Source organism: Thermobia domestica, chromosome 2 (assembly GCF_964235325.1).
Source record: "Thermobia domestica chromosome 2, izTheDome1.hap1.1, whole genome shotgun sequence".
In the NCBI taxonomy this organism is placed as follows: Eukaryota; Metazoa; Arthropoda; class Insecta; order Zygentoma; family Lepismatidae; genus Thermobia; species Thermobia domestica.
The window spans coordinates 57,147,242-57,172,692 of record NC_137455.1 but is presented as its reverse complement, the minus strand read 5'-3'; the positions used below and the strand labels follow the sequence as shown (position 1 = coordinate 57,172,692).

The 25,451-nt window shown below is 35.5% G+C and overlaps 1 protein-coding gene across 6 annotated transcripts in view; it reads right to left on the bottom strand.

Annotated features, from left to right (window-relative positions):
* Positions 1 to 13,104: 13,104 nt before the first annotated feature.
* Positions 13,105 to 25,451, bottom strand: part of LOC145672463 (fatty acid synthase-like) — a 342,995-nt gene continuing 330,648 nt past the window's right edge. For all 6 annotated transcript variants that reach the window (XM_081741622.1, XM_081741632.1, XM_081741635.1 and 3 more), the window contains 3 exons: positions 24,882 to 25,129; positions 17,190 to 17,670; positions 13,105 to 14,761 (listed from right to left, as the gene is read on the bottom strand). In XM_081741622.1, coding sequence (XP_081597748.1) covers positions 14,568 to 14,761; positions 17,190 to 17,670; positions 24,882 to 25,129 — 923 coding nt within the window. In that variant the 3' untranslated portion in view covers positions 13,105 to 14,567. The remainder of the gene's footprint in view (positions 14,762 to 17,189; positions 17,671 to 24,881; positions 25,130 to 25,451) is intronic.

The following is a 25,451-nucleotide window of genomic DNA, read 5'->3' as shown; positions in this document are numbered from 1 at the left end:
TGTAATTTCCTCTTCCGTTAAAATTTCTCATAGCGTTATTGCGTCCACCGAAATTTCCTCTTCCTCTCGGGGTCGAGTTCTGAAATTGTTGTTGACCATCAAATTTACTAGCATTACCACCACGACCTCTGAAATTTCCACCTCTTCCTCGAAAGGTAGATTTTTGCTGCTGTCCCCTCGCACTGAATGCTGGTTGGTTACCTTGATGAACTTGACGGGAAGTGTCCACTTTCGGCACCTGAGTATCATGTGACATACTCAACGTAAGTTGTTCTAGCTTCTTAGATAGGTCACGAAGTTCATCCCTCTTGTTCCTTTTCTTAGGGGTGTCCTCTTTCCCTGGCTTCATCGTTGTTCTGGTCATGGACTTTTCTCTTCCTGTCTGTTTCTTCTGTTTCTTCATTTTAAGTTTCCACCTCCTTTCAATTTCAGATGTCTCCGACTCAGAATCCGTAGTGGAACTGAATGTAGATTCGTTTCTATCAGTACTATCATCATCCTCAGAGCTGTCCTCTGACGAACTTGATGTTGAAGAATCCCTCATTATCTTCTTTCTATTGTTTTTCTTGCTATTCTTCACGGTTGACCTCTTCTTCTCCATTTTTCTCGCCATCTTCACCTTTACAAGCGCGTTCTCTATGTCTGTAACCGCATCAATAAGTTGTTCTGGGGACCTAAACTTCTTATTCCCTAACTTTTCTACTATTTTGGCCCTTAAGCCACATGCTAACATTGACACTGCCGTTTGGGGAGATATATGCCTAGCATATTTATCTATTAACGCTAATTTGTCATATAAGTAAAACTTCGCACTTTCGTGTTTCCCCTGTGTCCTATTAGTAATTTTGATAATAGGATCCGCACTCGTCTTAGGATCAAGAAAAAACTTTATAATTTCTCTCTTAAAGTTCTTATACGGTAGTGCATTTAAATTATTGCGCTTAATTAAATTCTTTACCCAACCTTGCGCTTTACCTACAAAACAGGCAGGTAACATGTGTTTAGCCTTGCGTTCCGAATAATCGTTTTCCCGTATAAAATCCTCGAATGTTACGAAAAACTTTTCAATACAATCGTGTTTTATGTCAAATTTAGGTGTATTATTGGTGTGTACATGAATTACCGTCGTCCTATTCTCCCTCCTTGGACTATGATCTCTTCCACGCTGCTGATTTTCTCCTGTTCCATCATTTTCGCCATCATTTTGTGCTCCTTGGTCCTGTCGTCTGTTTTCATTCTGCGGGTCATCCTGTCGTCTGTTCTCATTCTGCGGGTCATCCTGTCGTCTGTTCTCATTCTGCGGGTCATCCTGTCGTCTGTTTTCATTCTGTGGGTCACGTTGTCGCCTACTGCGCCGCCGCTCAAAATCTCTCTCTGGGCTGTCTTGGTCGGATGACGAACGTCCCTGATCGCTGCTAACGGACGGGTGGCGTCTACATCTCATCTGATCGTCGGTATCGTCTGTACTAAGAAAACTCATCTCTCCTCGTTGCGCTCTGGATCTTAGATTATAGGGGCTTCTATCAGAAGTTTGTGACCTCACGTGTTGTTGTTGACGCTGCTGTCGAACTAGAACCGGTGTTGCACGTCGCCCAATTTCGTCCAATAAATTACCCAATTCGTCCCCTAATTGCCTTAAATTCAGGCTGCTCATAGATTATAACTAATATATATATATATATTTTTGCTTTTTTTTTTTTTTTTTTTTTTAACGTACTGTGTAAATAATTTTGGCCTGGCTATACTTTAAGTCTTAATTACGCAAACATTTCTAAAATTCACACAACGTTATTCTTTTTTCTCCATTTTTTTCTTTTTTTTTTTTTCAAATAAGAGTAATGTCACAAACGGACGTTAACATTATGCAGCATTCGAACTGCAAGGTCATTTCATTTCCTGTTAACAAGCTGAACTACGCCAAAATGCTGACTTATAAATATGTCGCACAGACTAACCTGAGTAAAACATTGCGCTTTCATGTAAAATAATAATGATCAATGTCGCGTACCTTAACATTATGGTTATATTCTTTCCGTCAATAAAATTGCTTATAATTAAAAGAAAATAGAAAGTAGCTTTTGCCCAAATTAAATTGTATCTAGTTTTAACTTGTGTAATTACTTTCTTTTTTTTTTTTTCGTACTACAAAAATCCTTTAAAATTTATACTGGCCATTATATTATGTATCTCTGACAGAGAATCGAGCCCCGTTCTCTCACTTAACAAGCAGGGTTACTACCCACTATACTGTAATTAAACACATTCTGCCACCTTCAAAGAAAAGAACCTTACTGGCCATCATGTGGTCCTAAACCCGTTTAACAAAAACACTCACTGGCCACCATGTGGCTAAATCCGTTTAAAAAAAACACTCACTGGCCACCATGTGGTGTCTGGTTCGGTGTTAATGATTTATGATCGTAATTAATCATTCGATGCTGACATTACCGTAATTCGGTCAATCTGGGTTCGATGATAGCGAACCAGACAACCAGCTAAATAAACACACTTAACATACAGTATATCATTAAATAATTTATTCTTGAATAATTAGACAACAATAACAATAACAATAACAATTAAATTAAAAGACGGCTTAGGGCTTTGCATGGGCAGTGTGGCTACTATCTATTTTCCTATTTCATTCGTAAAGTGTTGGGTTTATAGTTTAAGCTTAAGTTAATTTAATTGACTTTAGTTGAAGCTAACGATCGTTCGGTTTTGTTATTAATTGCTTAATTTAGACATCTCAAGAAAACTACTAACCTGATTGCCTTTGATGTACTTCGGTCTTGGTACGGAAGTGTCCAGATTATAATCACTAAGAATATACAAACTTGGATGTCAAATCGCGGGATCTTTCCGAAACGGGAGTTTAGTCGAGACTGTCCTCCTCGAGCTCTATCTGCAGGTCGAAAACTACCTTCCGTATTTCTTGCAATATTCTGAATTCCTATCGATGCAATTACCTCGTAGGTGACTTCCTTGTAGCAAGACTTCCTTATATCTGACTCTGAAGTTTTACCATATTTCCTGGTTGCGACGTCTATAGAGCAATGTGCGTATACACGGAAGTCTGGTTTTTAAGCAACTCAAGAGATTCTTAAGTCGATGCCCTTAACCACTTATACTATCTAACCTGCCAATTATTAATGTATCCACCACATGTAATAATAATAAAAATAATGGTATTAAAATTTTGAAAGCTGTCCTAAATTTAGGCAAAACTTACAGATAAGTCGGATTTCGGGTTGTTGTCTGGACCTCCAGGACACTCCTTTGCAACTACCAAAATTTTAAACGAAAGCCTTCCACTTATGTTTAATGTACGTAGAAAGTATTCTACTGTACATTTTGAGGAAAATAACTGTAATAAAAATAACTGAATATCACTGAACAGTAAGGCATATAATAAACTAACTTTTAGGATATGCAGAAGTAATTATAAAAGCTTTGCTATAAAAATACCTACACAGACTATAAAAAAAATCTATAAGCTCCGAAATACAAAGTAACAAAATAGAGTATAAGATTCAGTCCACAAAGCAATTGTTACTTAAAGAATGGCCATTCACTATTTCGAGAATCGAGATAAAACGAGAAATGTTTACGATACTATTCGTCTAGTCTCGATTTCCATGTCCAACGCGAGAAGATAATTTGAGTGAGCCTTGTCCCTTTTGAATGTAAAATGTTAACTCTCGTCTCATTTTTGTTTGTTTTGTTTCAGAAACGAGATGTGAAATTCCACTTCTCGTGAACAACACTAAACAAAACCGAAATATTATTGCCAAATGTTACATTTCTGGTTGTAATGTTATGCCCTGAGTTTATTATTATTATTATTATTATTATTATTATTATTATTATTATTATTATTATTATTATTCCTGAAGGTTTGGTAGTCCAAGTATTGAAACATCCCAGTATTCAAATATCTGAAGATAATAAAACGTGTGTCATCGTCGATCAATCGCCACCAAAGATTCTAAAGTAAAAAAAAAAAAAAAAAAAAAAGTACTGGTCGTTCATGGATTCGATTCGATTCGACAACCTTCAGATCACTGGTCAGTAGTTAACGTTGTAGTTTTATAATCCGGCAATCATTGTTCGATTCTCACCTCCGCCGTTTACACTTTTTAAAATGTTTCATTTACAAGGCTAAGCTCCAGTTGGATGCTGCTAAATGAAAAATAATCTCCAGTGGAGAAATTCAGTAATGATGCAATCCTGAAAATAAAGGAAGAAAAATGAATGGAGAAAACGAGTTACAAGGTTAATTCTTTCAATGGTTTTATTTTTGATATTTAGGCCCTACGTTATTATTATTATTATTATTATTATTATTATTATTATTATTATTATTTTGTATTTTTAAATTGATGTTTATTGACACTATATTCTCCTGTTTTCTCCTTGTGTCTCAATGTGTAAATTTGAACAAATATTAAACAAATCACGAACCCTTAGTTACATTTGCAACTTAAGGGGAAATATGCTTGGTACGGATAAGTTCTCCAACTCGTTTATGTGTTATCGAATTTTGCCTTTTTAATATTTACAAATAAATTGCTGTACTGCTGTAAACCATATTTAGCATTTTCAAGAGTCATTTAACCAATCAAGTTTTTCAAATCAGACAAGTTTTTCTTTTTAAGTAACATTACGCATCAATCAGTTGCGCCGGAACCTGCGAGCTCAGGCCCTGTTAGACTCCAAAATTTTCATTAGGGGCTAGGTTCTTCCCCTGAATGATCAATCCATATTATAACTGATTTGCAGGTAGGACTACTGTTAATAGTTTTAAAACTCAGCGCAAGGCCTTGTGTTTACTTTAAAAAATAAACTAATACATATACCGCATGATTTATCCGTATATTATTTGATACGCATATATGTATAGTCATTTGAAGTAAGTTAACTTGTTTATATAATCCCTCATTTCAGTTAATTATAGGATTATTTAAGTCTCATCGGCGCCTCTTGTGTCCCTATATTTTTCCTGGTACTGTGCTGTGTACTGTGAGTACCAGTATGCAAAGACTCCCTTTTGTCATTTTGTCAACCAGCGTTTCACCTCACTCCTGCACAAAAACACTCTTTACGATTTGTTCTTTAACATGTGGATGCAACTTCATGCTGCTGTTCTAGGTGCTCTAACAGGTGCAATTAATCTTGGAGCGGGCGTCAGTTGGGTTGCCTAACTTACGGACTTTGTACCTGAAGAATTTCTGTGGCCCACTGTACATTGCGTTGGTATGCATTGGGCTGAAATATTCTATTCTAACCGCTGAAATTTTTAGCTATTTTATTGACCGAAGCCAGTTTCACTGCTACACAGATTAGAACCAATCCAAGGAAGCTTGTCCTTGGTCATGTGTTCCAGCTTCGTGGCCCCTTTGCGTATGTGACGCTCTAATCTTAGAGATTTTTATCTTAGTGTCTGGCGTCAACCGTCTGCAGATTCCGTCTGCGAACATATAGAGGCACGAAACGGCACGAAACATTCACTAGTCGATGCGAAAGAAAGGACCTCGAAATTCGGTAGTGGCGGAACTCTTGGTCATTTTCGGCCCATCTTGGAAGCCCATTTTGATCCACTTTCGGTGACGCACAAAACGTGAAAATATGCGCTCGAAACGGCAAGAAACTGGAACTAAACGATTGAAAAGAAGCGACCTCGAAATTCGTTGGTGGCGGAACAGTGGATCATTTTCGTTCCACCTTGGGTATTCATTTTAACTCACTTCCTATGACGCACAAAATGTGAAAATAGATGCACAAAACGATGTGACAAAAAACGACCTCGAAATTCATTCGTGGCGGAACAACAACTTGTTCCGCCATATTTGTAGGCCCATATTGAACCACTTCCGGTGACGCACAAAATGTGGGAATAGGCGCACTAAGCGGCACAAAAGATGCAAAACAAAGTACCTTGAAATTCGTTGGTGGCAGAACAAGTTAATGTTGCCGTGAGCACAAATATACGTACATACTGTAGTTTTTACCATCAAGGCTGAGAACTGCACGGTCCAATTTTTTTAGCCAAAGCAGAAGACCAACCGGGATAGCGATGTCAACAGGCTCGGCTCGGTTCAACTGAGTGAACAGCTTGAGCTGGCTAGGTTGGGATGAAGCATCGACTGGGCTCAATTGAGACGATGGCTTGAGCCGGCTCGGTAGGGACGAGTCATCGACTCTGGTTATTGGAGCCAATGGTTCGAACTAGCTCCGTTGAAACGAGTCTATAGGCTGGGTTCGAGTTAGCTCAACTGAGCCGTTGGCTCGAACCGGCTCGATTGGGGTAAGCAATCAGCTCGGTTCGGTTCGGCTCGTGTAGCCATCGGCTTTACCTGACTCGGTTGGATGAGCTGTTGGCTCGGCTCACTTCTCGGTTCGGCTCGATAAGTGAATGAGCTGTGAGCGAGCAGCTTGAGTCGTTGACAACCCTAAACCAGGGTCAAGCAGTATTGAACATGTTTGGGAGGAGTCCTATAACTTTTAACAATTTAACCCGAATACTTGCTCCTCCTGAACTCCAACCTAGAACCTATTGACCGATGTTCTTGCCTCCTGAAGATTTCTTGACGACCGAGATCGACAGTCAACTAAATTTTAGTATTCAGATAGAAACCGCCTATATAACATGCTTATACATTGTGTTATAATAATAATTAATTATAGTAGTAGTAGTAGTAGTAGTAGTATCATTGATAATTATATTGTCTATGTAGGATATTTGAAGAGAGTAGTACTTGGAACTACACAAAGAATTTAGCTCGAATTTGCTCGTTTTGGCACGACTCAACTCGAAACTCGATCCGAATTCGAGTCGAGTTGGTGAAAATTTTTCGAACTGAGTTCTCGAGTCGAGCTCAAAGATGTCTGCTTCGAGTCGACTCGAGTTTTAAAAAAAACTCGCTCGAACTCACTCGTGCTCATCCCTATTGTATGCATGAGGGCATATAGAGTTCTTTCGAGGGGGATAGAACCATAAACATAACACTGTATACTTTAAAAAATACTGAGTTTCACGGCTTTTTTCCCAGAGGGCGAAGGGATGGTAGTTATCCAGCATTTCTTATAAGTACCTTATTTGAAATATGTAAAACAGTAACAACTGGACAACACAATATACACACATCTTATCTTCAGTTTTAATTGCTGATTTCAGTTGCAATTAACAATTACAAGTTTCAATTGTCAATTGCAATTAACAATTAAATGTTTCAATTGCACCCTTTGGGATTGACAATTAACAATTAAATGTTTCAATTGCATGGTGACCAATTAACAATTAACAATTGACGAAAATTTAATTGCAAATTTTATGAGTGAATTCAGTTGCAATTGAAATTAATTGTCAATTACAAATTAAAATCAATTGCAATTGATTTCAATTGATTTTAACCAACACTGATATATATACATATACATATACTATATATATACATACTACTATATACTATATATACTATATACTATACTATATATACTATATACTATGTACTATATATAGTATATATATATATATACTACATGTACCAAATTTCACATAAGTAAATCCCCACGCTAAGCGGGTTTGCATATCCAGGCTCCTAACTATGAAAATATTTACGATCACTCCAACCCCAATCATTTCACAGATTCAACCTGTTGTATATAAGTTATTAGGACATAAAATTGAATGTAATTTATACGAAAAACCCTTTTATGCATTGCAAGACCTGTAACGTCCAAATATTCACCACAAACTTATAGTTGTATCGACATAAACAAACAAACAAAATAAAAAAAAGGGTGGAGCAGGAAACCACTTTACACAAAAGTCAAAAGAGGTCATTGAAGGCATACGAACTGGTCGAGCGGTTTGGGTGACTAGTCTGTCAATCAGAAGTTTGTGTGTTCAAACCCTGTAGAAAATATTCGTTTTGTTTTTTTTTTTCTTAAAAGTGTGTTCCTATTTTCATCAGAGGACTGAGAACATTTCTTTGAATAAATCTTTGGAAACTACTTTTCTCTCAAATTCGATTAGAAGCGAACATTATATGAATTGCAAATCTAACATCCACAGCTGAGAACAAAATATTAAGTATGTTCAATATGTCATTATTATCCTTTGATTTGTAGTGAAAAACTAATTATAAGCATTGACAATTTCAGAAGATTCTCCCCCGGTAATGGTCAAGATATGAATGAGAAAAAACTGATAAAACATTATTAGTCCATTTGAGCATGATCGAAGATAACTTATAGCCACGAAGGGGAAATTTATGTCGACAGGATCTCAAATTCTCCGACAGGTCATGCCCTGAAATCTTCACTGTTTGAAAGGTATCCTTAACAAATAGAATATTATATTTATTTCTCCTTCTACGTTTTGAAATGGAAAAATCATAATTTTAAATAGAATTATAATACGATAAGCATAAAGATTTATACAACTAATGAAGTAAATATCCTTGTGTAAGTTATCGATTTCTATTCGGATTAAAACTCGAATATTCGTTTGCATCACATTTTAAAGTAAATCCTCTCTACATATAGTTCCTACTGGAAAGCATGTTTAACTCCAATTACTTAATCAATATTTTTAATAATATATTTTTATTGTAATACTCTTACTATTCAATGTTGTATGCACTTAATTTCCCAAAGCAAAACCTCACAAATGTATAATTGACTAGTAAATATTATCAAATAAATTATCATTTAGTTTACGTAAACATTGCATCGCCTGATTTGAAACTTCGTATTTTAAATAATAATAATAATAATAATAATAATAATAATAGTAGTAGTAGTAGTAGTAGTAATAAAATCATAGCTATATCTTTATCAGAATTTCAGGCTTAGTCAATAAATGAATTCAACATAGTCTCTATTCGAAGCTCTATTTAATCGAATCAGATAGAAATACGAAGAGGAACTTCGAGAACAGATAAAAGAAAAATGTTACTTTTGTGGGTTTGGATGTAACTTTTAAGAGTTAGTTTTTTTTTTTTTTTTTTTTTTTTTTTTTGCAAATTACAGACAAATGCCTTGGACACTTTTTTCTTTTCTTTAAGTTAACTGATTCACCGAACGTATCTCACATATGAGTAACTTGTCTCTATATTCTACTCGGTTATACACGTTTTACAATCTTTTCCATTAACCTTGAACGACAATAACACGAACAGAAAAACATCCACATAGGTATGACAGTTAAAATTTCTAACTTCCCCCACGGGGAATCGAACCCGGGACCACATACACCTGAGGCACACGTGCTAGCCACTAGACCAGCGGGAAGAGCAAATAAAATGTATTTTGTAGTGTCTGAAGTTTATAGCTATTTCACCCTGTTGTAGTATGTTTATTGATTTTTTAATGTTTACCGTATTCGTTACTTTGAGGAATGATATATATTATTGATATAGGTTTTATTACATATTCGGCCATAAATATTATATAAATTATCAGAATTATTCATGATCTTCCATGGAAATTCACTGGTGCATGCGCAGTAGAAACAGAAGAACACAATTTTCTGATGTTGGTCAGAACGCAAATTTCTAACAGGCTGTCTGAATTCCTTGGTGGAAAGCAGTAGTTCCCAACCTAGGGATCTGCAGCTTCCTCCTGAGTAAGCATGAAGAGCGAGTAAGGTGGCGAAAGCTACTGGCATAAAAGAATTGTGCAATAAGTAAATAAAGCACTACTTATTATGACTTTCAAATTCAGCTTGACAATTTTATAATTGCCGTTTTACAAAAACATCATATTGCACTAGGAGGGTATGCAAAAGTTTTGCTGGAAATAAATATAAATTCCTGGGATGATGATGATGATGATTATTATTATTATTATTATTATTATTATTATTATTATTATTATTATTATTATTATTATTATTATTATTATTATTATTATTATTATTGGTCTCCTACTTCTTGGCCAAGATGTGAAATATTCACTACCTTCTTCATACCGCTAAATCAATTTCTTCACTGTTTTCTCGTCACAGCTCATACCCCTAGCTATCTGAATGGCAATTTGTCTAATTGTTGTTCGACCTATGATTTTCCCTCGCATAGTAACAGATAGTTTTCTACAGCTTTTAGAGCGAGGTATTTTGACAACCTGTAGAAATTTGCATTGTGATTCGTATTAGCAATGACAGTAAAGTGGATATTTCTGTTCCTACTGTGCATCATCAGTATCATTATATCAGAAGTATTCCGCCATTACCAGCGGGTCACTTACCGCAGCTGAGAAGCTGCCATGCTCCACGATCTTCTGTTAACCTCTCCATCTTCACATACGATTTTTCTGTTTTGATATCGCCAATAGCCTAATTCTGTTTCTATATAGTCTAATTCGTCCTCTCCCTCTCTTCCCTGCCACCATACCCTCTAGCACATCCCTCATGATACAGTTCCTTCTTAAGAGTTTCTACAGTTTCGTCCATGTTTATGTCCTATAAATACAGTAAAATACAGTAAACGAAGCATTTTATGAGTATTTTTCTTTACAACTCTATTCGTGGTCCCCTCAAAATACTATTTCCTCCATCCTAAAGGCTCTTTTCGCCATTTCTATCCTTGCTTTTATTTCACGTTCGCATGTCAAATCATCACTAGTAATAGTACTCAGATATCGAAAACTAATCACTTGTTGTTTTTTCCCGCTCCTACTTCTATATTTCACACCGATCGCTTCGTTTCAATCACCATGGATTTTGTCTTTCTAACATTTATTTTCATCCCATATTCTTCACAAGCCTTTCTCAAGTTTTCTACATCTTATTAATTTTCTTTTTAGATTCTACAACAACCATATCAACCCCAAACCGTATACACCTCACCATTCTATCTTCTACGGAAATTCCATCTTCATTATGTAGACTCGTTTTCGTTATCTCTTCTAAATAGTTATTAAATAAAATATAATCGGCGGAATATAGCCCTATAATCTCTGTTGAACTCATCTTCCAATTACACTGTCTGTCTACTGCGCATGCACCAGTGAATTTCCATGGAAGATCATGAATAATTCTGATAATTTATATAATATTTATGGCCGAATATGTAATAAAACCTATATCAATAATATATATCATTCCTCAAAGTAACGAATACGGTAAACATTAAAAAATCAATAAACATACTACAACAGGGTGAAATAGCTATAAACTTCAGACACTACAAAATACATTTTATTTGCTCTTCCCGCTGGTCTAGTGGCTAGCACGTGTGCCTCAGGTGTATGTGGTCCCGGGTTCGATTCCCCGTGGGGGAAGTTAGAAATTTTAACTGTCATACCTATGTGGATGTTTTTCTGTTCGTGTTATTGTCGTTCAAGGTTAATGGAAAAGATTGTAAAACGTGTATAACCGAGTAGAATATAGAGACAAGTTACTCATATGTGAGATACGTTCGGTGAATCAGTTAACTTAAAGGAAAGAAAAAAGTGTCCAAGGCATTTGTCTGTAATTTGCAAAAAAAAAAAAAAAAAAAAAACTAACTCTTAAAAGTTACATCCAAACCCACAAAAGTAACATTTTTCTTTTATCTGTTCTCGAAGTTCCTCTTCGTATTTCTATCTGATTCGATTAAATAGAGCTTCGAATAGAGACTATGTTGAATTCATTTATTGACTAAGCCTGAAATTCTGATAAAGATATAGCTATGATTTTATTACTACTACTACTACTACTATTATTATTATTATTATTATTATTATTATTTAAAATACGAAGTTTCAAATCAGGCGATGCAATGTTTACGTAAACTAAATGATAATTTATTTGATAATATTTACTAGTCAATTATACATTTGTGAGGTTTTGCTTTGGGAAATTAAGTGCATACAACATTGAATAGTAAGAGTATTACAATAAAAATATATTATTAAAAATATTGATTAAGTAATTGGAGTTAAACATGCTTTCCAGTAGGAACTATATATAGAGAGGATTTACTTTAAAATGTGATGCAAACGAATATTCGAGTTTTAATCCGAATAGAAATCGATAACTTACACAAGGATATTTACTTCATTAGTTGTATAAATCTTTATGCTTATCGTATTATAATTCTATTTAAAATTATGATTTTTCCATTTCAAAACGTAGAAGGAGAAATAAATATAATATTCTATTTGTTAAGGAAACCTTTCAAACAATGATAATTTCAGGTCATGACCCGTCGGAGAATTTGAGACCCTGTCGACATAAATTTCCCCTTCGTGGCTATAAGTTATTTTCGATCATGCTCAAAGTAGACTAATAATGTTTTATCAGTTTTTTCTCATTCATATCTTGACCATTACCGGGGAGAATCTTCTGAAATCGTCAATGCTTATAATTACTTTTTAATTACAAATCAAATGATAATAATGACATATTGAACATACTTAATATTTTGTTCTCAGCTGTGGATTTTAGATTAGCAATTCATATAATGTTCGCTTCTAATCGAATTTGAGAGAAAAGTAGTTTCCAAAGATTTATTCAAAGAAATGTTCTCAGTCCTCTGATGAAAATAGGAACACACTTTTAAGAAAAAAACAAAACGAATATTTTCTACAGGGTTTGAACACATAAACTTCTGATTGACAGACTAGTCACCCAAACCGCTCGACCAGTTCGTATGTCTTCAGTGACCTCTTTTGACTTTTGTGTTGTAAAGTGGTTTCCTGCTCCACACTCTTTTGTTTTGTTTATGTCGATACAACTATAAGTTTGTGGTGAATATTTGGACGTTACAGATCTTGCAATGCATAAAAGGGTTTTTCGTATAAATTACATTCAATTTTATGTCCTAATAACTTTTATACAACAGGTTGAATCTGTGAAATGATTGGGGTTGGAGTGATCGTAAATATTTTCATAGTTAGGAGCCTGGATATGCAAACCCGCTCAGCGTGGGGATTTACTTCTGTGAAATTTGGTACTATATATATATATATATATATATATATATATACTACATGTACTATATATATATATATATATATACATAATATATATTTCTTTCATTTTTGTAATTGTTGATTCTTAGGACTAAGTTGAAATAAATGTAAATACCAAAGAAAGAAGAAACATGTTTTTAAATTTGGAATTTTATTTTTTCATAAACTTTCGTTTAAATTACATCGTTTTTAGATATCTGAACAAAATAACAATTTTTGATGAGTCCATAGTAAATTAAAGAACGTAAGTACTCACCAATTACGCTTTAATTCTTTCCTTGGACACCAATTTCAATAATACTGCTGTGGCCTTCTGCAAGGTCTTTTGAGATGAGAACTAGTGTCCTGTTCCTTCTACTTATTTTTGAAAGCACCTAAGTTGTTTATTATATATATAATTTGTGTTCAATACAATAGATTCCAGTTTAATCATATTATTAGGCACAGATGAGGATTCCGGATAAGCTAAAATTATGATATACAGTATGTGCTATTTGTTCAAAAAGTATACAACCTGAATTTGTTTGGAGTAAATAAACATAATTTGATATACGTTGTAGATGATCATTATCCACAATCTGGGCTCTTTTCCAGTCTACAGAAGTGGTTGGGGGTAGACCACTGATGAGTGAGGAGGTGTAAGTTAACGGCGTCGAAATTTCGTTTTTGATAAAGTGATTGAAAACTTGAATAACGCTATTGCATTAAATTTTGTGTGATACTTGGAGAATTTCAGGTGGAAACGATCCGCAAAAGTCTATAGGCTATTGGGGACGAAGCAATAATCAGCACCAAAATGAGTATGATCGCTCATTGGTCACATTTGCTAGCCAGATAGCACACATATGCTTCGCCAGGGTCTATGCTGTCCCGGTATGGGTCCATGTGGTTCAGTCCAGAGAAAACAACATGCAAAATGTGACGAACCAGCTATTCGCAACCCTAAATGAATGCATATATTGGCACGCGTGCACACGAACATTATTTACAGAAGAGAATCCACCATATTTTATAATGTGTTCCTGAACGTCAATGTTACCAAATCTTATCTCTTTACTCATTGTAAATTTCTAGTTAGCATTTTTTTTAGTGATATCCATTGTATTCTTCAATTCAGGGGAAATAGAAAGAGCTTTCAGATCACTTTCAGTAGGCTATTTATAGATAAAATTATTAATTATTTGATTCCGTTATTTGTCTAAATTTAACGCTGGATCCGTCGTCGTAATGGTAATATTTTACACAGAAATATTCTGTAGTAGAAAGATATGACTATAAATTGTATTAGATTCTCACTAATCTAGCTTAATATTTCGTGTTAAATTAGTTCATTCGAAATCTTCATTTGTTTATAGCAACTTCTTTTAAACAGAAGAGCAATGCACCGAATACAAGATTGTAATATATAGCAAATAAGTATATCTACAGTAGTTCGCATCTAATAAGAATAAGGCTACAACAATGTGGTTGAAATTACTGTCCAATGAAAGTATGAAAGTACAGTTGGTGAACATTTAAATTATTTCATTGATTATGTGTTGAGCAAGAAATATACGATAAGCCTTTAAATTATTGTATGCCTCAGTAAATTATTCTTTCTCTTTTTCTCACAAAGAAAGAGATGGTGTAGCATTTTGCAGTTCAGCTAATTTAGAGAACGTAAGTGTTTTCATTTCTTCAGGTGTCAACAGTATTTCAAAGTCTCTTTCCAGTAACTGTTTTATCTCTACGCTAAGCAAAGAATCCATTCCAAGCTCTGGGAGTGGCACTTCAGGACTAACTTTCTTTACATCTTTTATTCCTGTAATGGAAAGAAGTAACATTAATAAGTTGAAAATAACAAGTATCATATTTTGAGCAGAAACAAGATTAAATATTGTATTAACACTTTGTTCCTGTGTAGAAATTGAGCATGATCTCTGTACATAATTCTGGCGTCAAGTGTACGTTATATACTATTTCTTTTTTAAAATTCTAGATAATAATCTGCTCCAAAATATAAATGCACTTTGTAACAAATACGATGTTCTGCGATTTCACAGATCTTTCAATTTAACTCGTCATATCTTTACTGTTTCTGAAAAAGTTCGAATTAAGAGTTTAACTATTACTTGACTTTTTGCTTTGAAAAGACTTTCATTTGACAAAGAAAAGCTGTGTTATTACTAATAGAAATTATTATATTAAAAACATTATATGAGGTTTTCGGTAATACAGGGTGGTCCAAAAATAGGTATACAGTCCAGTACTGATCAGCTAATGGCATTTTATGACATTTACTTATTATTATTCATACAGGTATTGACTTAGTTTCCTTGTTATTTGTTTCTAATATATTTTCACTTATACGTTAAACTCGGAACAGACTGAAACAACTAAATTCATTATTTAAATAAAGTAAAATTACGTACTTGAACAACACATGGCTGTATACCTACTTTTGGGACACTGTATATCGCAAATGAAACAAAATTAATTACTCCACCGATTACTAGTTAACACAAGGAATTGTTATGAGTCTTACATCTCCACAACCCAAAAAGCAAGTGCGTGTATATGCCATGATCGCCGTAAGTACAAGCTCAACTGTACCAAGAGGTAATGTGGCTATCGTACTTCTTAACACGGAGTCCACCATTCCATCAGTCTTTAGTCAGTTATTAGTCAGTGGCAGTGACGGTGAATGATCAACAACGTCTGATACCTGAACTGTTACTGTATGAGTTCAGCTCGAACATAATGCTGCGGCAGCAACCCAAAACATTTGTCATGTGGAAGGGGGAAGATGCAATGAACCACAACACAGAAACTCGTCGATTCCAGAAATTTCATGCGGGTTACAAGAATGTCGAAGTTCAAACAAGATCTGGCCGCCGTAACAGATTCTGAGGTCATACGACACGCCATTAAGGGAAATTCATCCACCAGCATACGACGATTTTCAAACCAACTCGACATGCCTCAGTCCGCAGTACTGCGTCAAATTCATGAATTCGGAAAAACCACCAGCAGCTGCTGCATTGTGCCACATGAGTTGACCCCAGATCAAACCAAAGGATGGTGGATATGCCGTAAACTACTACAAACTCAGCATGGTGTGCATTTCCTGAAAAGGGTTGTCACATGCAACGAAAAGTGGATGTTTTCCGAAATCTGAATGTGCAAAAACACTGGTTCAGTTTCCAAAACCAGTCATCAAACAGGACAGTTTCTAGCATAAATTCATACTCTGTGCTTAGTAGAACTATGATAAAGTAATATCCATTGGAGTTTGTTCCTAATTGTCTTACCATCAATGCCGATCTTTGTTCCGAACAGTTGGATCAGATGTATGCTGCACTATACGAAAAGTATCCTGCATTGGTGAACCTGAAAGCGCGATCTGATGTAAGAGGATACCGCAAAACCAAACTTGGCTCGAAAAATGCAGTAAAAATGCAAAAACTTGATGGCATCGGACTGATGTAACATAGTGCTAACCATTCCCCTTCGGACTAGTACCTGTTTCGGTTCATGGTGCACTTCCTGAAGTTACGATGTTTCACCAACCAGAAGGCGGTAGAAACGGAAACGATTTCCTTCTTTTCTTGTAAAAATAATACGTGGTATCGACGTGGAATGAGGATCAGGCAGAAAGGTCAAGGCAGTCCAACATGAAGACAGTACTGTAGACAGTCCAACATGAAGGTATTTACTTTGAATGTTAACCATCATTCATTACTGTAGTAAATACAGGTGTGTTGTGTATCAGAATATTTGTAAGACTTATGGCTCTTCCTTATACCTGACAATATATGTTTATTCTTTTTTTTTCTTTTTTGCTCACTTACGCATCATAAAAGAATGGGGTACTTAGTAGTACTATATTATGAATATACTATAAAACTAAATATATCAAAATATATAAATTTTGCTATTAAATTGATACGAAAATTAAATGTACAACATCTATTAATACCAACGTTCAGTAGAATTTGTGGTGGACAACATCGTGTACATGGGTTTTCTAGGGGTACCCCCGTTTTCTTCCACTTTCTCATTTCACCAATTCTTTCACCATCATTTATTTGCCTAAATTATCCGTCTCCTTTGGCCTAACAGGCATAACTGTGGGACGTTAAACTGATTGATTTTTTTCCATTTCCAGTAGAATTTACATTTGTTTATCCATTTTTATCTTCATACGTTTCAAGAACGATAAATTAAACTAAGAATCTAAAACAACTTACCTATAGTGGATGATACAGCATAAATTACACTATTATCTATTGTCTTAGTAGATGCAACTTTCTCTGAAACGATCATACTAGAAACAACCGGATAGGGCAGTTTAAGAAACCTGTCGAGAACTTGAAGGCACGAGGAGATACGTTGAGGTAAAGTTCCTCCGATTGCAATTTCCCTTTCTCCCTGCATCTCAGCGACCAACCCTACATCTCCTACAGCGCCCCACTGAATGGCAAGACCTGGAAATCCTTCCTGTCGACGCTGTTCACAGATTCTTTCTATCACAGAGTTTGCCATTCCATAGTTACTTTGACCAGCGTTTCCACGACCACAACTGACGCTAGAGAACACAACGAAATTTTCTAGTTTCGAACAAAGTTTCCTTGAAACCACATCGAGATTATTTGTAGCTGTAGCCTTTGGGAGGAATGTCGTTCTAAATTTCTCCTCAGTTTGGTTTTCCAGTATCAAATCATTTAGAACCTAAGTAGAAAAGTAGAAAGAACGGTGTATGAAATTTTACAATAAATAAAATTACCATTATAAAAAATGTAATTTGATTTATATTGTGTTGCATTTCTCTGCTATGTAAATATAGATTAAAAATATAGAATGCTAAATTGTAGGCTTCATTTTATTTATTTCCGGTCATCCTTTCTTGTAAATATAAACTCGTTTTGTGAACTAAAGCATTCCTTGAGAAACAGCTAGATCTCCATTACGACCAAAGAAACTGAAATAAAAGTTACTCAGAAATGATTAACAAAACTGTAAATAACATATATATTTCACTTTTAAAACGCCATTTCTAAAATATACTGATTATTTGGTAATTATTATTATATATGACAGAAACAGGGCCGACCCTAGGCAACTTGCCGCCAGTGCAATGACATCATTTGCCACCTCCTTCTTTTTCTAGAAATAACAAATCTTAAAAGCCACGATTTTAAGTATGCTACCCTCAAGAATATCAAAGGAGAGGAAAAGTGCATTCAAACTCATAAAGGTCTAAATACTACATCTCGTTGTGTCTGTTTTGCAGAAGAAAGATGGTAACCATTTTTTATAGAATTCAATAGAGCTTCAATCTTAATAACTTACCTGTATATCAGTTTGCAATTCCTGTGCTCTTATATCTTTATTTCTTGATTTTCCTTCTATATCTGTTATTTAAAAATACTCTTGTTTCCACTTCAATCAATAAGGAACTTGTATATGACAAAGACAAGACTAGTGTCCATATCAAAACTGTGATAACTTAATGGAACGGGTATTCGATACTGTTCGAGAATTGATTTCCTGTACTTGACAACAATCCAGCAATTCATGCTGCGATTTGTTTGTCGATTTGCATTAGCACTGTCCATGTGACCTTAAACTAATGTGACTTAAACAGGATTTATAAATATAGTATTCAAACAGAAGGTCACCTTAACAATTTAACTACCATAATCATGAAGTCTATTTCCAACAAAAAAATATTTATTTTAGATAATATAGTTATGACAGATTTTGCCACCCCGTGGCATATATGGTAGAACACATATATTGGGTAGAATATGGGATGAAAATAAATGTTAGAAAAACAAAGGGCATGGTGATTGGAACGAAGCGGTCGGTGTCAAATACAGAAGTAGGAGGGGAGAAAATAGAACAGGTGACTAGTTTTCGATACCTGGGTAGTATTGTTAGTGATATGAAATGTGAATGTGAAATAAAACAAGGATACGAATGACGAAAGAAGCCTCTAGAAGGAAGAAAATACTATTTTATGGGAATTTGAATTAAGAGTTGAGAGAAAGACCCATAAAATGCTTCGTGTGGAGTATTGTTCCGTATGCGTCAGTAACATGGACATTACGCAAAACTGATGAAAAAACTTTCGAAATGTGGGTGTGGAGAAGAATGGAGAGAATTATCTGAGTCGAGCTGAAGACGAATGGAAGGTTCTTAGAAATGATGGGGTGAAAAGAACAACTTTAGACATTATTAAGAAGATGAAGAGAAACTTGTTGGGACATTGGTTAAGAAGGAACTGTATCTTGAGGAATGTGTTAGAGGGTATGGTGGCAGGAAAAAGAGTGAGGGGGCGAATGATACTACAATTAATGGACGATATAAAAACAGAAAATCGTACATAAAAATGAAGAGGTTAGCAGAAGACATTGAATCATGGAAGCTTCTCAGTTGCGGCAAGTGACCTGTCAATACTGGCAGAAATACCTATGATGATGATGATGATACTTATATAAAATAATGTGTGTGTGTGTCGGTCTGTCATCAGATTTTTGCACAGAAAGAAATAATCTAAAGCCACTAAATTTTGTAGATAGATAGATTTCCCCTAATCTAATCGTGTAAGACTTTTTTTTTTTTATTTTCAACTCGAGAGTGGATTGGAAGAAGAGTCTCTCGTTCTAGATGTTAAAAAAAGTTTGTAGTATCTCAGACTCTTTATGTTAGGCAACCCAAACTATTCTACTATGTTTCATGTTGCATAATTTTCCATGTGCGAAGATCGTACACTCATTAAGTTCAATTTATCCCCCATAGACACGGGGCGCTGAAGGTAGGAGGTGTGACAAGTAAAATTTGCAAACGACTGATATTACTAGACAATTGATAGTTTTCGGGGTTGCTGAGATGAATAGTGACACACTAGATATCGTTTAAGTTCAAATCGGTCCCTCATCGAAATCATCTACGGAAGGTTGTGACGTAAAAATGATCTACGACGACTGATAGTAGTGTCCTATCTATAGTTTTTGGGGTCGCTGATATGAATGGGTGACACAATGCGGTGTAAATCCAAATTCAGTCTCATCGGCATGGGGGTGAGAAGCAGGGTTCCCAAATGTCCCGGAATTTAAAGAACAGTCCCTTATTTTACGATTTTGTCTTGCGTCCCGGGGAGCTTCGATATGGGACGGCAAAAGTCCCGTATTTTGCCCAAATGACAAATTTACCTCACATAGCGACTTCAAAGCCCGCAATTTTTGCTGAGTCTTCTGCTCGCCTGGCGCCCTGCCCAAGTCGCGTCCTTCTTCCTAATCACCCCACCGTCAAATTCATTTGTGGAAAGAATTTTCTCACATATAAATTTGAAATGGACTGACACAAGAAACATGTGTTCTGCCCAGTTGATGAAAGCTCAACTTACAATAGTAATCAACTCTTCGAATTGAAGCTGCAGTGAGTTTTTCCGACGGCCTCTAAAATATCAAACTTGAAAAAGATTATAAATGCAGTTAAGTCAAGCGTGAAGTAAGATTTTTGAAGAAAGTTAAATAACCTAAATCCAAGGTTTAGAAGTAAGATTTACATAATATTTCTTTTAATAATTCTTTGTATTATTCATACCAGTTTAAAATGATTACTCTTTTTATTTGATGCCTGTCTCATTTTTTAACACTAGATCATGTTTATCAAAACTCTTCCCATAATACTTATTGAAACTCGTCAACTCGTCCCTTATTTTGACTATTTTTATTTGGCAATCCTGGACTGAGAAGGAGTAAGGGACGAGGATTGGAACGGAAGACATTACGATTTCTTATTACACCTTCATTGAAAAGTTATCCAAAGGGAGGAAGGGGTTAAATTACTTTCAAAACCTTTTCTTCCGGTGCAAAGAATGGGTACTTCAGCTAGTATTCTCATAAAAAGAGAGAGAGAGAAAGAGAGAATTAGTTTTTACTTGTTGTGAGACATAGGAACTGACTATCATTCTATTACCAGCATGGCTACAAATGTTTTAAGGCTTTATAAGACTGTAAAGCTGAAGTGAAATGAAATATTTAGTTTAGAATTCACGCTTATAGATAAAAGGTTAAAGAAAGAACTCTTTCCAAATACGCATCCTCGCTTTTGAGGTCCATAAAATCTAGCGTACGCGTAGATGTATTTGACCGGTACATACGAGGGGGGAAGGAAGAGCTGAAAAGTTCCTTTGCTTTGTTACCTTTAAATTGAAGTAGACAAATAAAATTGTTGGCACATGAGTGCCTCGTAACTATTATTACCACAGTACTAAATATGCCCAAGCTTTCAGTGAAATGGGTGCCGAAACTTTTGAGTACGGATCAAAGGAAGAAACGTGGCAAAGCATCCAAAGTCATCTTGGTCTATTTTGAAAAGACGAAGGATTTTTTTTTTTACTAGACTAGTAACAGAGTATGAAACTTGGCTCCATATTTATGATCTGAAACCAAGGAACAATCAAACGAATAGCTCTATAATGGTCCCCCTGCCCTTAAAAGTTTCGCACCCAGAAATCGGTCCAAAACGTCATGGCGTCCGTTTTCTGGGACAAAGATGGCATTATAATGGTGGACTACCTGCAAATGGCGCCTCTATCACCAAAGAGTATTATGTCAATCTTCTAGAGCAGGTGAAAGAAACAATTAAGAGGAAACGCCGTTAAGAGCTCACGAAAGGGATCATGATATTGCACGATGAAGTCCAACATTGTTGCTGCCAACTTGGGATTCAAATTGGTCCACCACACATATTACATCCCAGACCTAGCGTCTTTTGACTATTTTATATTTCCTAACCTGAAAAAGACCTTGAAGGGTCATCGTTTTGTGGACATTTCTGATGTTACACAGGCTGCTTTAAAAAAAAAATGGGCTAGAAAAGCTTCAACAACCCTGTCAAAAGTACATTGATCTCAATGGGGAATACGTTGAATTAATATGTAATCTCGGACCTCTGACACTTGTTTTCTTGGCAAAGCCAGGAGCTTTTCAGTACTCCCTCATATGCGCTTTTTTTTCTGTTCGCTTTCCAGAAGGAAGACTCTTGCGTCCCGTAGATGATATGACTCTGGAAACATAATTACCTCAAGTGCATGCAGATACCATTTACATATACGAGACCGGTTCTACAGTATGTGCAACACGTGCATTTACACGGAACGAAAATACTAACTTAAAGTATGCAAAATTGAAAAATTTTAAAAGTATATTATTAAAAATATTTCTCATTGCGACCTGACTTCATGATAATGTTAACTAAATATACTAATTTGACCAGCTTATCTGTACATTATAATGCATTACTGATGTTGGTGTTTGTAACACTTGCAGGCGGCGAACATAGTTTTTTGTTCTACAATGACTGAAGGATTTGCCATGATTTCGTTCGAACATGATATCGGATTTTAAAAATCAATTTGTTACATCGGTGAGAACTTGAATCGGTACTTTGACATGGCAATATATTTATAACTTACGTAATTTCTGACAACACACAGTAACTTTATATGTTCTGTCGTATTCTGGCACCTTTACCTACTTTTTTGCGTATCATTTTTCTTTCATTTTGTTCTTTTTTCTTTTTCTTTCTTCACTTTCTCAGTGTTCTGTACATTATGTATAAATAGGTGAACTAATGTCAATACCTTTCATGACACATGCATCAGAGAATGTAATAAACTCATTAACTGATAAGGAAATGTCGCATCATTTCGGCGAGCAACAAACGGATTATTGAGAAGCAATGATACTAGATGTATGTATGACCAAGGGTATTGACCGATGCATGTGAAGACAGTGTGAAGTATTCAGAGATAAGAGGTGCAATGTTCTTAAATTTCATTGTTAAAAGTTATTGTAGAAAGATGGTAATGACATATATCATACACAGTAAAAAATAGTTGTGTTAATTCAACTCAAATTTAACACAGGGCACTGGTTCCAGCGTGACTACCACTATGCCGTGTTAATTCAACACAGACCCCTCGGTGTTAGCGTTTAACACAGGCGGTGTGTTACGTTTTATATGTTCTGTCGTATTTACATCAACACACAACTGGTGTTGAGCGGTGTTAAATTCGGATCTGTGTTAGTATTTTCGGTGTTGATTCGACACCATGTCAGAGTTGGTAGTGTGGGGAAAAGTGTTGAGTTACTTGTGGCGGTATTGCACCAACAAGAAGAAAGTAACACAGTGTGTAGTGTGTTAATTATTTTGTGTTAATATTACACCATATCAAGTATTAATATAACACAGTTCCTATGTTATTTCAGCATCATTTTCTTATTATTTCAACACACAATGTGTGTCATAATTCAAGGTGAAAGCCGTATAAGTAACACTATTTTGGCGTTAGTTCAACCCTCCCTATGTTAAAATTCAAGGTTAAACAACCAGATTAACACCATTTTGGTGTTAGTTCGACTCCAGTTCTGTGTTACTACGACACCTATTTAGGTGTTGAAATAACTCGGTGTATGGTGTTGATGAAACCATTTTTTTGTGTTGGAAAAGCTTGTGGTGTGCATGCTTACGATTACCGAAAATTTTAGTTGTAAAATAAGAATAGTAAACTACAGAATACTTCATTTAGAAAATCTTCATAAACTTTTTTGTCGTCCTCCCCAACACTTATTGTGAAGTATTTTTTGATGGTTCGAAACACAACCTTTACCAACAACTTGTTTAAGAATGATAGGAAACTCTTACCTATACCCTTACAGTATGTTTACCTCTTAATCGTGTCTCTACTGGTTTTCCACCATTTTTGAAACACAGTCCCCGATGTTTACTGGTGAGATCTAGTGTAGTGTAGAAGTGACACAGTAGTATGGTGTCGTTTCTCGCTGTTGACATATTTCTTCAGAAACATTATGCAAAACAATTGAGAACACATCGCGCGGTTTGCACGTTGAAATTTTGCGAATACCTGGATTTATTTAAGTATTTCTTTCTACTGTGTTTGACTGTACTTTCAATACATAAGGCTTTATAATTAGTTGGCCAGCATATTTGGCAATCACGCAGAAAACAACACCGAAGATTCTATACTTGTGTTAATTTAACACACAGGCTGTGAGTCATTTCAACTACCAGCATTTGACACACAACTCCAAATGGAGAGTGAGTTGTTGTAACTACGTGTTTGTGTTATATTTTAACACAATTGTCTTAACACATATTCAAGTCGTTGAAATAACACAACGATTTTTTTACAGTGTAATCATGTGATGTACGAACACCAGACCCTCACATGAGGCTTACGTCAATGATATCCAAAGTGGGAGAGTATAATACCCCCAGAAGGAACCACCTTCGTCATTCTCTTCACCCAGGTTCTCGGCACGTCAACTTCGCATTTTCACTCCTTAAGAAGTGGTCCGGTATGTCACCTGAAGTTGTGTCAAGTTGGACTTGTCTGTCAAACGTGATTATCATTCAACGTACAAACACCTCTCAGTGAGAATCTGCGTTCATTCAGCCTGTGTACTTTTCTGTGAATCTTTACTATCTGAACTGTACATCTTCTTCAACCAATAAATTCCGACTTCTATCAAGTTTATATCTACATTTCATTACTTTCGAACAATGCTGTAGTCCATCCCGGAGTCGAACTAAAGATCACCAGCGGACGTCAGAAGGTGAGAGGTTACAGTCATACTAAACGCCTGACTAGTGCAGGAAATATATATAAGTCGGACTCTTTAGTATTGCACTAATAACGCGTCAGAACGACTCTGCATAAGGCCCATAGCCTTTAAGATGTGTTCTTTCTATGGAATAAGGGGTGTTAAATGATGCTACTACACGGGGGATAAATTGCCTAGGGTCGGCTCTGTACATACAAATAAGATAACTTTTTCTTCTGAATATAGGATGCCGGGCTTCCTAGTATTTCCTAAGCCTATACAACTATTGAAAAGATTGCTTACCGCTGCCAAGTTAAATATAGATCCAACAGTTCCATGTCGATTACTTTCTGTTATCAACGTTGTTGCTCCTTCCAAAGTTGTAACATCATCTGTGGATATGACAACATTGACACCATCTTTACGCAGTCGTTGAATAGCATATGCTTGGTAGCCATTCCTTACACCTGTTCTAGAAGTCAGAACTATGTTTTTGGCGTTTCTTGTCGTCAGCCAGTCTGCTAATTCTAGACCAAAACCTCCCAAGCCACCTGACAAAATACATTTGCAGTTAGATCAGATTGCAAGATTGCTACTAATTGCAACTATGTTAGTATTGGAGTATTCTGTGCAGAAGAAATACAAATATTTGTATTTTCACGTATATATTCATTTAAAAAGTTATGTCATGTGCATGCAATTTTCATTCCTCTTAGGCATAAAGTTTATGAATTAAAAGAGAGAGTGTTGTTAAGGATTTGTAATTTAGAACTTTTTTTGTGGTATATACAGGAAGCCCCATAAAAATGTACCCAGACTTTAAATGGCTATTACACACACACACATTTAACTCTGATTAAGGTATTCATTGAA